General features: G+C 34.0%; 1 protein-coding gene across 12 annotated transcripts in view; it reads right to left on the bottom strand.

The window, feature by feature from the left end:
* GPATCH2 (G-patch domain containing 2) overlaps positions 1 to 12,297 on the bottom strand; it is a 181,517-nt gene that overhangs the window by 80,157 nt on the left and 89,063 nt on the right. For all 12 annotated transcript variants that reach the window (XR_004483869.2, XR_004483870.2, XR_007476655.1 and 9 more), the window contains exon 6: positions 11 to 78. Coding sequence is in view for 7 of the 12 variants with exons in the window: in XM_004271031.4 (XP_004271079.2) it covers positions 11 to 78 (68 nt within the window). In the remaining 5 variants the exon portion in view is untranslated. The remainder of the gene's footprint in view (positions 1 to 10; positions 79 to 12,297) is intronic.

The raw sequence follows: 12,297 nt of genomic DNA, 5'->3' as shown, positions 1-12,297 counted from the left end.
GCATACTCACTCATGGTGATGAGAATCTGGGGAGAAGTGAACCATTCTCTTGTTACTGACTGGGCCAGGAGTGGTCACCTGAAAGGAGATTTAAAACCAAAAACAGGTCACCGTTGAGTGTGTAAAAAGGCAGTGAATAACAGGGATGTTTTCATTTGAGGACATCCACTCTGAAATGGAGAATATAACGATTCTCAAAACCTAAGACACAACTGCACGGACCAAAAGATACTTTAATTCCTGGTAACAATGTGCTATTTGTTTTAGTCTAGCATCGTTCCTCAGCTAGAATTTTAAGACTATTTAAAAAGTACCTTCATAACAGAAAAAACAAAATCTTTCTTAAGAACTAGACCACTGACTCTCATTTCCAAATACTGTACAACTGCAAATATATTTAACTGTATATAAAAAAAGGTTTACTTAATTAGATTAGTGTTGAGAAGATGATATTTCCTAGGACCAACATGTTTGTAGTTAACTCCTAAATGTAAATAACATGTATTATAATGCACACATTTTAAATGCATACAAATTAGGGGTTTGGGATTAAACTATACTCACTACTGTATATAAAATAGATAAGCAACAAGGACCTGCTGTATAGCACAGGGCACTATATTCATTATCTTGTAATAACCTAGAATGAAAAAGAATCTGAAAAAGAATATATACATATATATATGTGTAACTGAATCACTTTGCTGTATATCCGAAACTAACACAACATTGTAAATCAACTGTACTTCAGAAAAAATGCATACAAAGACTTAAGTCAAGGAAGTAGTGAGTAGTCCTTTTTATAGTTTTCCCATAAAGTTAGGAATTATTTGTGTATTTACATAGAACAAAATATAATTTCACTTAAGAGAAAAAATTTTATTCCTTTATTTCTAAATCAAATTAAAAAGCTGAGAAAGAATTCAAGGTTCAACTTTTTTGATATTGCAAGCTATTCCCATTTTTAAAGAAAATGTCACAACTTTCCTATCCTATAGCGGGTTCTCAACGGGAACATAAAAACAGCATGAATCCACCATCACAACTGATGAAACATAAACTGACAGCAAAAGGCTTTACATTATGCTCCGCTGTATTAAAAAAAAATCCCTCTATAATTATAGAAGTGCTACTTAACGTATAGAATCCAAAAAGGCACGATGAGGCAACAAATACCCCTCAGAAGAAACGAACATTTTCAAAAATGTTATTTTGTCTTGTATCAGTTGGGTAACGTGGATGCCAGCACACACTGAAACTCTAAGAAATGCAAATATTGCAAATGTGCACAGATGATGACATTAATAACCCTATGGTTTGAGCACCATAGGTAAACATGTGGCTCAACTCCAGGACTACATCCTGCATTCATCTCAAAATGAGGTTTTCATGCTATTCCAGTGGGTAACCCTGGAATATAGTAATCCATTTTCTACACAGTGGCTATGAGAAAAGCCGACTGCGCCTATGTCATGCTTTGTTAGAGGTTCATGATCACATTATCTCATGGTGGACCTGACACTTTTATTCAGTTTACAGTATGTTCTATGTACAGGCAACTTATTTCCTTTGCCAGGGCTGCTGACAACCTTTTCCACACTATATTAATCTTGTTTACTGACTTTATCTTGGTACAAATATCAGAAAACTGAACTTTTTATCTCAGAGAAAGAATAAACAAAGTGTTGACAGAAGCAGAAGCTATTTTCAGGGCTAAAATTGCTTGTTTACCTGCAGCTATACTTATGGAAAAATGTTTAAGTCTTGCTCTGGCTTGAAATACGTAATCTGAAATTTAATAAATGAAGAAATTTCACATATACCCATGTGATAAATTGCCTGATGAAAACAATGCAACTGAATACAACAAAACAGAATTTATAACTAATATATACCACAATACAAATGTAAGCTTTCAATCTAGTCAGAAATAATCATACTATGTATTTCTCAGAAATCATATACAGAAACTATAAGCTCAATTCAATTGCTGTAAATAACTCACAAAAGATTTACAATATCAAATGTAGATATTTAAATGACTCTACATATTTACCTAGTACATGGCCCTTTTTAAAAAAAAAAAGAGGTGAATATCCTTCACTGTTATTTCAAGTCAATTTTGGTTTTACTTTTAAAGATATGTAAAGAGGCATAATTTAGAACTTTTTGAATGAAATAAAGAAACACTGAGATCCATCCACGATGATCTTAGGGTCAATGACACTGGCCTGCCTCAGGAGTGAACTATTCGAACAACAGGAATCTTTTGCAACTTTAGTGACTAGACATGCTTACCAAAAATCTGAGGGTAAGATCTTAGTATAGAATTCAGCTTATGGAAATCAGGGCTATACTGGAGTTTCAGTGTTTTTTAAACTTGAAAACATGTATTTAATATGATTGATTATTAGTAGATACTTCAAAGAATTATAAAATGTCAAGAAACGTTCTTACAGAATTCTTCCTAAAAATTTATAATTTGGGGTTAATCTTTCTAAAAATAAAATGAAGCAACTTAAAATATCAGGTCAAAGTATTAATTTCTAGTAAATGATTAAGTATGGTGATTATTTTATTCTCCAAAAAATATGCCTTCCAGGTATTACAGAAATGTCTTAGAAAGAAATCACAAATTAAAAAAAAATCATAACTCTTTAAATATCCCATAAGATATTCATGTTGTAAAAGTTATTTGTTAGAAAAAGTAGATTTTATTTCAAAAGGTCAGATAAGAAACAGGTATTCTGTTCTTCATGAGAAATAGTATCTCCACAATCCAATTCTTGTTATTTGTTAAAACTCTGGAAACAATCTTTTATATAATTAGCCAATATTTACTGATAAGAATCTTAAACATCACACTATATGCCCTGAATTTTTATGATTCATTTGTTAAATATTACTACGTCAATAGTGACTACAATCCTAAATAAAGTAGGCATATTTCTTTCCAGTATCTATGTTTATTATGCAAATTATTAAATTAAAAAAATAAACTCAAAGTTAGATAGGAATGAATGGTCTCTGGATAGCATAGTGTTTATGTCAACTTCTGGCCTTACTAGATTGTGAAATAAACTATAATGCTAAAAGATCACATGGATCTCAGTTTTTACTATTGTTATTTACAATCAAGTTATCAACCTTAGAAAATCAGAAATGTAGTAGTTACTAGACGAAAACTTAATAACAGCTGTACAAGTACCACTATCAAAGTTCATAAGGTCAATAAGTACCAATATAAGGGAAATTGAGCCAAATGATTTCAATGACAAAATATCTTTAGCAGTTTTATTAGATACATTAAAAGAAATTTCTTATTTTTTCTATCACTGACTTATCAACACTGATTTTATGACTTTCCTTCAAAGATAGACAGAACAGTTGGTTTTATACCTCATTTTCACTTTGTTATTATTACCAAACCCACTGCATCTCATCCCATTCTTCTATAATTAGATGGTTGAAATGAACTACTTCCCATATCAGGTAAACTTACCTGAGACACAACGGTCTTATGAGATTAATAATGGGTTTGTTCAACATGAATGATATCCTACTTATGTTCTCAATGAATAAGATTCCTTCTATAAATTCAGGAGATGTTATGTCTCCATAGAAGCACAAGAAACCATCATCCTTTCTTCTCTGCCTCTAGTAGAGCCATTGTCCTCCAACTTTTCTCTCACTTACAATGATATTTTGCTTTCCAAATGCTATTCTGCTTCAGTGCCTACACTGACAAACACTTAGGGTGGCAGGCTGCCATTCAAAAGAAGGCCTTTCAGTTTTGTGAGAACTGGTCAATCAAATCCGCCCGGCCTCCAGGCTACAGCGAGACATTGTCTGAGCCTCCCTGCCAGTTTGTCAAGACCCAGAAGCTTCCTGCTTCTCTAAGGACCATTATTAATTTGACTCAACTTCTCTGAAGAAAGAAACAAGCCTTTAAAATTTAGAAGGCTCTGCATGAAGGCCCCCCACCCCCGGTACATTCAATAAATGTGTCAGTCAAATATATGTGACAGATATTAAGGAAAACAACTCAACAGCAAGAGGCTTAAAAACAGGACTTTAAACCCTGGGGGTAAGAAGTAAGGAAAGGAAAGCAAAGAGGTGGAAGGAAACTAACTTACTATAGTTGCTAGTCTATACATTATCTTCATTTAAAAACAAGCCCAAGAAAATCATATTCTAAATGTTTTGCAATAGTTGATTTTAATTAATAGTTGTTAAATGAATGTGTATAATGTCTATCTTTTAATCACATACAGAAGAATGAAGAAAGATTCTCCAGAAGTATTTCAAATGAGGGCACCTGAGTTTACATAAGTGTTCTAAAAATTTGGTACAAGATAGTTGGGAGAATGAATAAAATATTTCATTGTGTCACCTATTCTCATATATAATATTACAGAATGGTCACGATTCACAAAAGGCACAATTTATTTGGGGATGGAAAGCATTCAAGAAAATAACATTAGAATTACTTCTAAAACAACATACAAAAAAGTAGAAATTACTTTTCATGCTTTGCAACATGTCGATTTTCTCATTCCAGAGCCATCCATAGCTCCACACTGAAAGCAAAATTAAAACGAATGAGAAATGCATTTGAAGCCCTCTCTAATCTCATCCCTGCTTTCCACTGTGATCCTTCTCTCCAGCTCCTGATGCAGTAGTTGATTGTTCCTTGCTCTAAACCCCAAACTGCTCTGCTTGATACAATTCAACAAATATTTACTAGTTACCTATTGTGTATATAAAATCATGCTTAAATTTACTATATAATGAGTGGTATATTGTTCCCATTCAGTTGGGTGACTTTAGTTGTATCGTTACATTGATTGTTACATTGATTAGTTATATTGTTACAAATATTACTAATCTTTTTTATATAATGATAAAGTTCTGTGTTAAGGGACCCCTCTAATTCCAAGGTGGGTTTTTTTGTTTGTTTGTTTGTTTTAAAGAAAGAAAGATCAGTAAATAATTCATGTGCTAATGTTTGGGATTTTATAAAATCTAATAACATTACAGAAAGATGTACTAAGTTCTCATCATTATTCATATCTTTAAGTATACCAATATTCATAAACAATCTTGCTCTTATCAGCAGAGCTCACCCTGGTAAGATTTTAGGGGAAAAAAACCTCTTTTTAGGATCTATGCAGCATCTACTATTCATAGCCTTCATGTTATCTAAATTATATTGTAGTAGATGTAAGACAGTGAGTGAATCTGATGACTTTTACCTGGGTGTCAAGGTTAAAGATTCCACATTGTTCCATTATACTTTTACTATGCAATTTTTAACCCTTCTTGGAAGGATGTAAGCATGAACAACCCAACAATAAAAGTGTGATAATGACTACCCATGACACATCAAGAATTAATACAATTTGTAGAAATATTTTTGTGATTAATGATGACACTCCTATTCTTTATCAGTCTTTCCTGCTTATAAGGTAAGTTTTCACAGGCAAGACGGCTAAAGTGAATAGACATCATTATCCTCAAACACTAGATGAAGAAACTAACACCCACTGAGGTTGGGGCACATCGCACCCAGATTACAAAGACTAAAAACAGAGCTAGATTTGAACGTACGTTGTTCTATCAGAATTTACTAAGTTTCCCCTACAGGGGACTACACAAAGGAGACAATACATCAAAACAAGTGTTTTTTGTATTTGGGGATTTGCCACAGGAGATGCTGTCTTGAATCTAGACTACACTCTTGGAAAATCTTCAGCCTAGAAATATACATTCAAGGACATTCTGGTCTTTACTTGTAACTTCAGGGTAACCTACAGGGCTATTATAAATATAGGCAAGACTGAGCATGGCAGCTCAAACAGGGTTGTCAGCCCATGTTATGGAGAGACTAACAAGAATAACAAATGGCTCCACCGCTAGTCATTACAGGCAAAGTAGTAAAAGAAATTTAAAAATCGCACTAGAGAGGAGTAAACATTTCATGATGAGAATATGTGAAGAAACTTGGAAAATTTGAGAACTTGGACTATTTTTTTCCTTCAAAAGCGGATTAACAATGTAAATGTGAGATTACACCTTCAAACCAGAAAGGTTTTATAAAGAATCAAAAAATCACAGGAAATAAAGCACAGAGAAGCACAAGGCTATCCTTTCAATTGAGGATTACCCTTTCTGGCAGGAAGCGTATGAGTCAAAGGGAAGATGCTAACCTTTTCGCTGCCAGTATCACATGAAGTAGTGACTGAAGACAGACTTCAGGTAATCTGGAAGTAATCTTAGTACATTTTCAAGTAATAGCAGCACATATATCTCTTTAAAAGAATTCTCAAAATGCGAATTATACTAAGCTGATAGAGGTGTGGAAATATACACACATACATATGTATATATATATGACAACATTAGCAATTCTTCTATTTTCATTCTAAAACTAAACAATGTAATTGTTTTAAATCTTCTCTTTAAACAATTTTTTCCTAGTTAAAATAAGTCAGCATTAATAATTAAGAATTTAGAATTATTGGCCTATTATAATAATAATACTTCTAATTATTAAGTGCATAAATTCTCATTTCTGGCCTACAAAATAATGAATGATCTAAATGTTTTAATAGAAAGATTAATCACTACATAATTAAAATACAAATACAGCAACAATTTTTTTTGTCACGACTCCACGGTAATTTTTCTTTTTTTTTTTGAGTAAGGAACTAAAAATTAACCAGCTCGGAATGATGGCCAATAGTGATTAAAGAAAGAGTTTCACTTTGCCATCCAGTTTTAGTAGCAAGCTGTGAGTGGCCTCTGCTGGCTGACCAAAGCCTTCTTAAATCACTCATTCATGATGCTTGCAATACCATAGGCTTCAAGAAAATAAGGATAGGTCCACAGATGTTTATACAAAATCCATTGTGCATAAAGATCTGCCTTTTATAAGAGTAAATGCCAAAGTAATAAACAAAATGTGCACAAGATGGTGTAAAAAACTTTATAATCTCATCCCACTGCAACATACTTAGATTATACTCCAAATCTATACATCTTCTAAAATTTGAATTTATAAGCCATAAGAATATGAATGTAGATTATCTTACTCAATTCACATCAAGCAATTCACATCTACATTTAAAAATAAGCATTTTCTTGAGGTTCATTTTACACACATACACACAAACCTTTTCTCAAAATTAAGTGTATTGTATAATGCAGGGAAATGCAAAGAAAGACTGAAATAAAAACCTTTTAAACAATTAGTGATTTAAAAAGGCATTAACATTTTATATGATGGTTTACGAAGATACTAGCCAGAAACACAGTAAAGCAAAACAATTTGAAAGATTTCTAGATTATTGTACCCCTGTTTGGGTAGAAGTAACTTTATATTCAAAACTTAAAATTGCAATGAGGAAGTTGAAACCTTACTAGTAGTAGGTTATGTTAATTTAGTAATCATAATAGAGAAGAAAAAAGTTTCCTTTTTTTTCTCAGCAGCTTTCTATTAATAAAAACCTCCTGTGCATTATAGAATTTGTGATTTTTAAATTTATCTATTTAAACATACCATTATATATGATTCTCTTCATACTCTACCCAATCTATCCACTTAAAATATACCCCATTATCAAATATGCCTAATGCTGTCAAAAGGTGACTACATTTACTTTAAAAAGTTATTGTTCTCACTTGTGACAATACTCCAGTATATTTCAACCCTCATTTCAGAATTCAGTCCCATTATCTTGCCTGCTCAAAAAATTGTTCACAGGGTTAGCTAGCTGACATATTAGATAACCCTCTATCTCACCAGACACCGCTGGGATATGACACACTGACCCACTGTAAGCCCTTATTATTAGCCTGAAATATATAGCACGTAATGCAGCTCCTGCCAGGGAATTTGTTTATAAAAATCCCTTTATCTCCCCAGACATTCATAACGCTTTTAAAAATAATGTTCAACTATTTAAAGAAATTTCAAACAACAAATAAAAATTCTAATGGATGTTTTGAAGCCTATCCTCCCATCTCTTGCAATTCTGCAGAAGCTTAAAAAAGCAAAAAAAAGGGAGTCACATATACAGAAAATAGAAACTAGAAAGTGTTTCCTTCTTCAAGCTTATGTATACAGAGTCTATTATATAAAGAAGAGACTTAAAAAACAAAAAAGATGCTTCATAATTCCCATTCCTAATGAGAATTATAACACATTTGAAAAGCTTGGTACATGTAAAAATAATTTTTTTTTTTTTCGTAGTATAAGAGGTCGGGGGTAACATGGCAGTGAAGGTGATTATGATAATCAGCAAACACGACTGATAAAGTAAAAAATCATTAAGATAGCTTTTTGAACAAAAATCCTACCACATACATTAAAAAATTTACTTTAGGAATATAAGCAGACTAGGAAAACTTTTCAGTGCTTAGTTATAAACTACTTAAATTATTCTGATACTAGAAGACATGATCAACATTTCAGGAGCTAAAATTACTCTCTTTCCACATTAATTATTTGATAATTTATCACACCATTATCAGTGGTGCATATGCCCTTTTGAATTGCGTGGTTTTTTAAATTGTTTTTAAAAACTAGCCTATTTCTTTCTACCTTAAGCTGACATGATGTTATATGGAATTTTAATTTATATCAAAAGAGAAAAATTACAGCTGGTTTTGATATTTAAAAGATTGCCTCTAAGAATAGCAAGGATACACTGATAGTAATTTATAAGAAAAACGCTGATAGTCTCCACATTTAAAAACTGATTACCTTAATATGGTTTATATTTAGCAAATAAAACACTTAAGATATTATATTCTACAAGCTGTTCTCCTTAAGCAAAGATGCAGGCAACCACCCAGTCTCGTGTAATGCAGTTCTGATTATTATACTGTTAATTGCACTAAAACATGTCTATAACTTAAAAAACAAACCCGCGTAACTGTGACTTGAGAGGAGAAGAAAAAAGATCACAACTACAAGCATATGCAAACTATTCTTTAAGGTATGTATAAATGAGTGAATGAATTAATTAAAAACAAATCAAATATTAGTTAAAGATAACAGAATATCTCAGTATCTTACATACTATCTTTCTCAATGAATGGCTACACAAATCACAAATAATAACCTGTAACCTTCAATATCCTCTGGCCAATATATATTTCGAGTAAAAAAATCACATAGTCAGACCCTCATATCTGGGGGACATTTGTTAGTAGAATTAGCTTTAAATTGAAAGAAGTAAATATCTAGCTTAACTCTGGTTGCATCATAAAATCAATCAGACAGCCAGAGATGGTCATGTGAGGTAAGGTCTGGCCAATAAGAAGTATGTCAATCACTGGGTGGAGCTTCTAAGGAAAATTCTTTCAATGGGATTTACTAGCTGCCATGTACTTTGTGCCCTTCTTTGTACTTCAGGTTGCCCGGGATGCAGGCAACAACACCCATTATTTTGACTAGCAGTGAAAGATCAAAAGAATCAAAGGTTTCCACCCTGCCATCCTTTATCTGGATAACAAAGCCATCAAATGTCTTCTCATGACACGAAAAAGAAACAAAGCAAAACACTCTTTCGTTCAAGACACCATTATTTGGGTATTTTGTTACATGCACCGAGCCCAATCCCTAATTAATAATAATAAAAGTAATACTGCTGATTGTATTCATTAAATGCTACCTTTATTCTTAAAACAAAACAAAACAAATCAAACAAAAAATACTTGCCGTTCAGTGGGTCAGCAATCCACAAGAGAAGAGTTATTGAATATCTATTCTACACGCCCAGTACTCTGCTAAGTGCTATAGAAGATACTAAAGGACTGCATAATACAAACCCTGCTAGCTAATATGTTACAAACTCAAAATATATAAACCAATAAAGATGAAACAACCACTAAACTGTGTGCATTTAGTTATAACTGCAATAGCAGTTCGAAAAAGAGAAATTGTTGAAGCCCGACTTAGCACATGAGTTTTTTGGCAGAGAGACTAAAGGTGAGTGCTAGAAATGGGAAGAATTTAAGCTGATGGAAGGAGGGAAATTATATGCTAAACACGGATACGAGGTGTGGATCAAAAGAGTATTTAGACTGAAAATGAAGAAGCCCAGCTAGAGCAGAAGTCTGACGGAAATAAAAGCTGGATAGGTAATAAAGTTTCAGAAATCTAGGAATTTGGTTCATTCCGTAAAATAGTCTATGTTCGAGTCTCCACAGATTGAGCTAGAACATCCTGACTAGCTGATATTGTCGGAGTCCAGTAAGAAAAGGGTGCCTCATGGGGTTAGCAGATGTTAAGCTATTATATATAGGATGGATAAACAACAAGGTCCTACTATATAGCACAGAGAACTATATTCAATATCCTATGGTAAACCATAATGGAAAAGAATATAAAAAAAAGAATATCCATATAACTGAATCACTTTACAGTGGAAATTAATACAACACTGTAAATCAACTATACTTCAATAAAAAAAAATAAATAAATGGTACAACCAAAAAAGAAAAGAAAAGGGTGCCTCAAATCAAAATAATAAAAAGAAACAAAAGAGGAGGTATTTTCATATTTTAAGTTGCTGTATTTTCACCTTCAGTAAATCCCAATCCCTGTTGCTTCTGGGTTCCTAGGATCAAGAGCCTGTGAGCTGCAAGAACAGTTTCCTCTACCTGCAGCATGAAGACGCAAGCCCTTCTGCCAGTGATGGCTGGGCCTCGAGGCTCCTGCCTTCCCACTCTTGCAGAGCATGGAAAGGAGAACTGAGGCTGAAGTAGGGGGTAAGACGGAAACCACGGTTCGAACTGCCCCCACTCATGTAGGGTAAAGTGAGGGGTAAGAGCAGACAAGCATGGGGGAACCGAGGAGTATCTGCTTAGCTCTGGCACAGCTGGTAAGGAGGCAAGTCTCCAGCAGAGTCCCACATTTGAGTTGGCACTCTGCCCGAACTGGCACAGAAGTAGAAAGCTGCACTGGTGGAAGGAGGGAGCTAGATGGATAGCCTGAGAGAAGGCTACTGGTTCCCCATGGACTGAGTGTGCTAGACAGGTGATCCAGGAGTTTTGGTAAACTAATGGGGGGGGGGCGGGACCAGTGGATGAGCAGTCTTGGGACCTAAAGAAGCACAGAGACTTGGAGATCAGAGACAAATGGCTGGAATGCATGGGCTTTGGTAATGGGTACCAGCATGGTACCTCCAAACGCCAAACAGGACCAGACTTACACAAGTGAATGAGGTGCCTGTGTTCAGATCACAACAGCTAGACAGACATCAGCAAGGACCAAAGTGTACTGCATGGACAGGAGGACGATGCATGGACCAAAGGTAATCTTCTCCATGACCCCAAGGGCACATAAACTCCCTACTGCCTCTTGGAGAGAAGCAGATGGGAGGGGGAAAAGAAATGCAAGACCAAGCATTTGTTAGAAACAGACCTGATACTGAGATACAGTAATGGGCAAATCCGTTTCACTTCCTGACTCCTGCATCCCCACCCACACGCTCCTTCCCTACACCCAGTACTAATAAGTGGAAACTCACGAGAAATATCAAATGGAGTAAATAAAGGTGCTCCATTTTCTTTGGCCCAAGTATTAAACTTTTGCCCCACTAGACTTACAAACTGACATCGACCCTTTAAATATACTCATGAATAGAAGAATTATCCTTACACTAGAATAGATGAAAATCTTTCTGTGTGATCCATAAGCAAGTAATAAAGCATTAAGTACTTGACTAGTTTAAGCTTTCTCACTATTTTATAGCAAAATTCCACGTAACGTATTATATTTTTCAGTCTGCAGGTTACAAAATCAATTGTGGCCAAAACATCACTTTTATAATAAGATTAGAAAACAAAGCAATATGAAGTCTTATCAGTAATTCTTGCTGTCAGATGCACTGGTCACAATGGGATATATCATCCACAAGGTTTTAAAATAATAAACTAGAATTCATGGATTTCATCAATTTTCTCTTTTTCTCCAGTATAGAGTAGTTCTTAGGAGCAGAACATCATCATGATTAAAAGTATGGGGTATGAAGCCAGATGGCCTGGGTCTAAAGCCTGATTCCTCCATGTTTCAGCTCTATGACTGCTTTAACTTCCTCATCTGTAAAATGGGTATGAAAGTAGTACCCATTTTATAGAGCTATTACGAGAATTAAATGAGATAATCTTTAAAACACATACATCAGTATCTCATAACTACCATCATTTGTATTAATTGTCTCAAGGTCTAATGCAAGATACAATCTCAATAATAAGATGACACAATAAATATTACAATAGACGTAA

Source organism: Orcinus orca, chromosome 1, assembly GCF_937001465.1.
Source record: "Orcinus orca chromosome 1, mOrcOrc1.1, whole genome shotgun sequence".
Lineage (NCBI taxonomy): Eukaryota > Metazoa > Chordata > Mammalia > Artiodactyla > Delphinidae > Orcinus > Orcinus orca.
The sequence above is the reverse complement of the archived record's forward strand: the minus strand, read 5'-3'. Positions and strand labels throughout refer to the sequence as shown.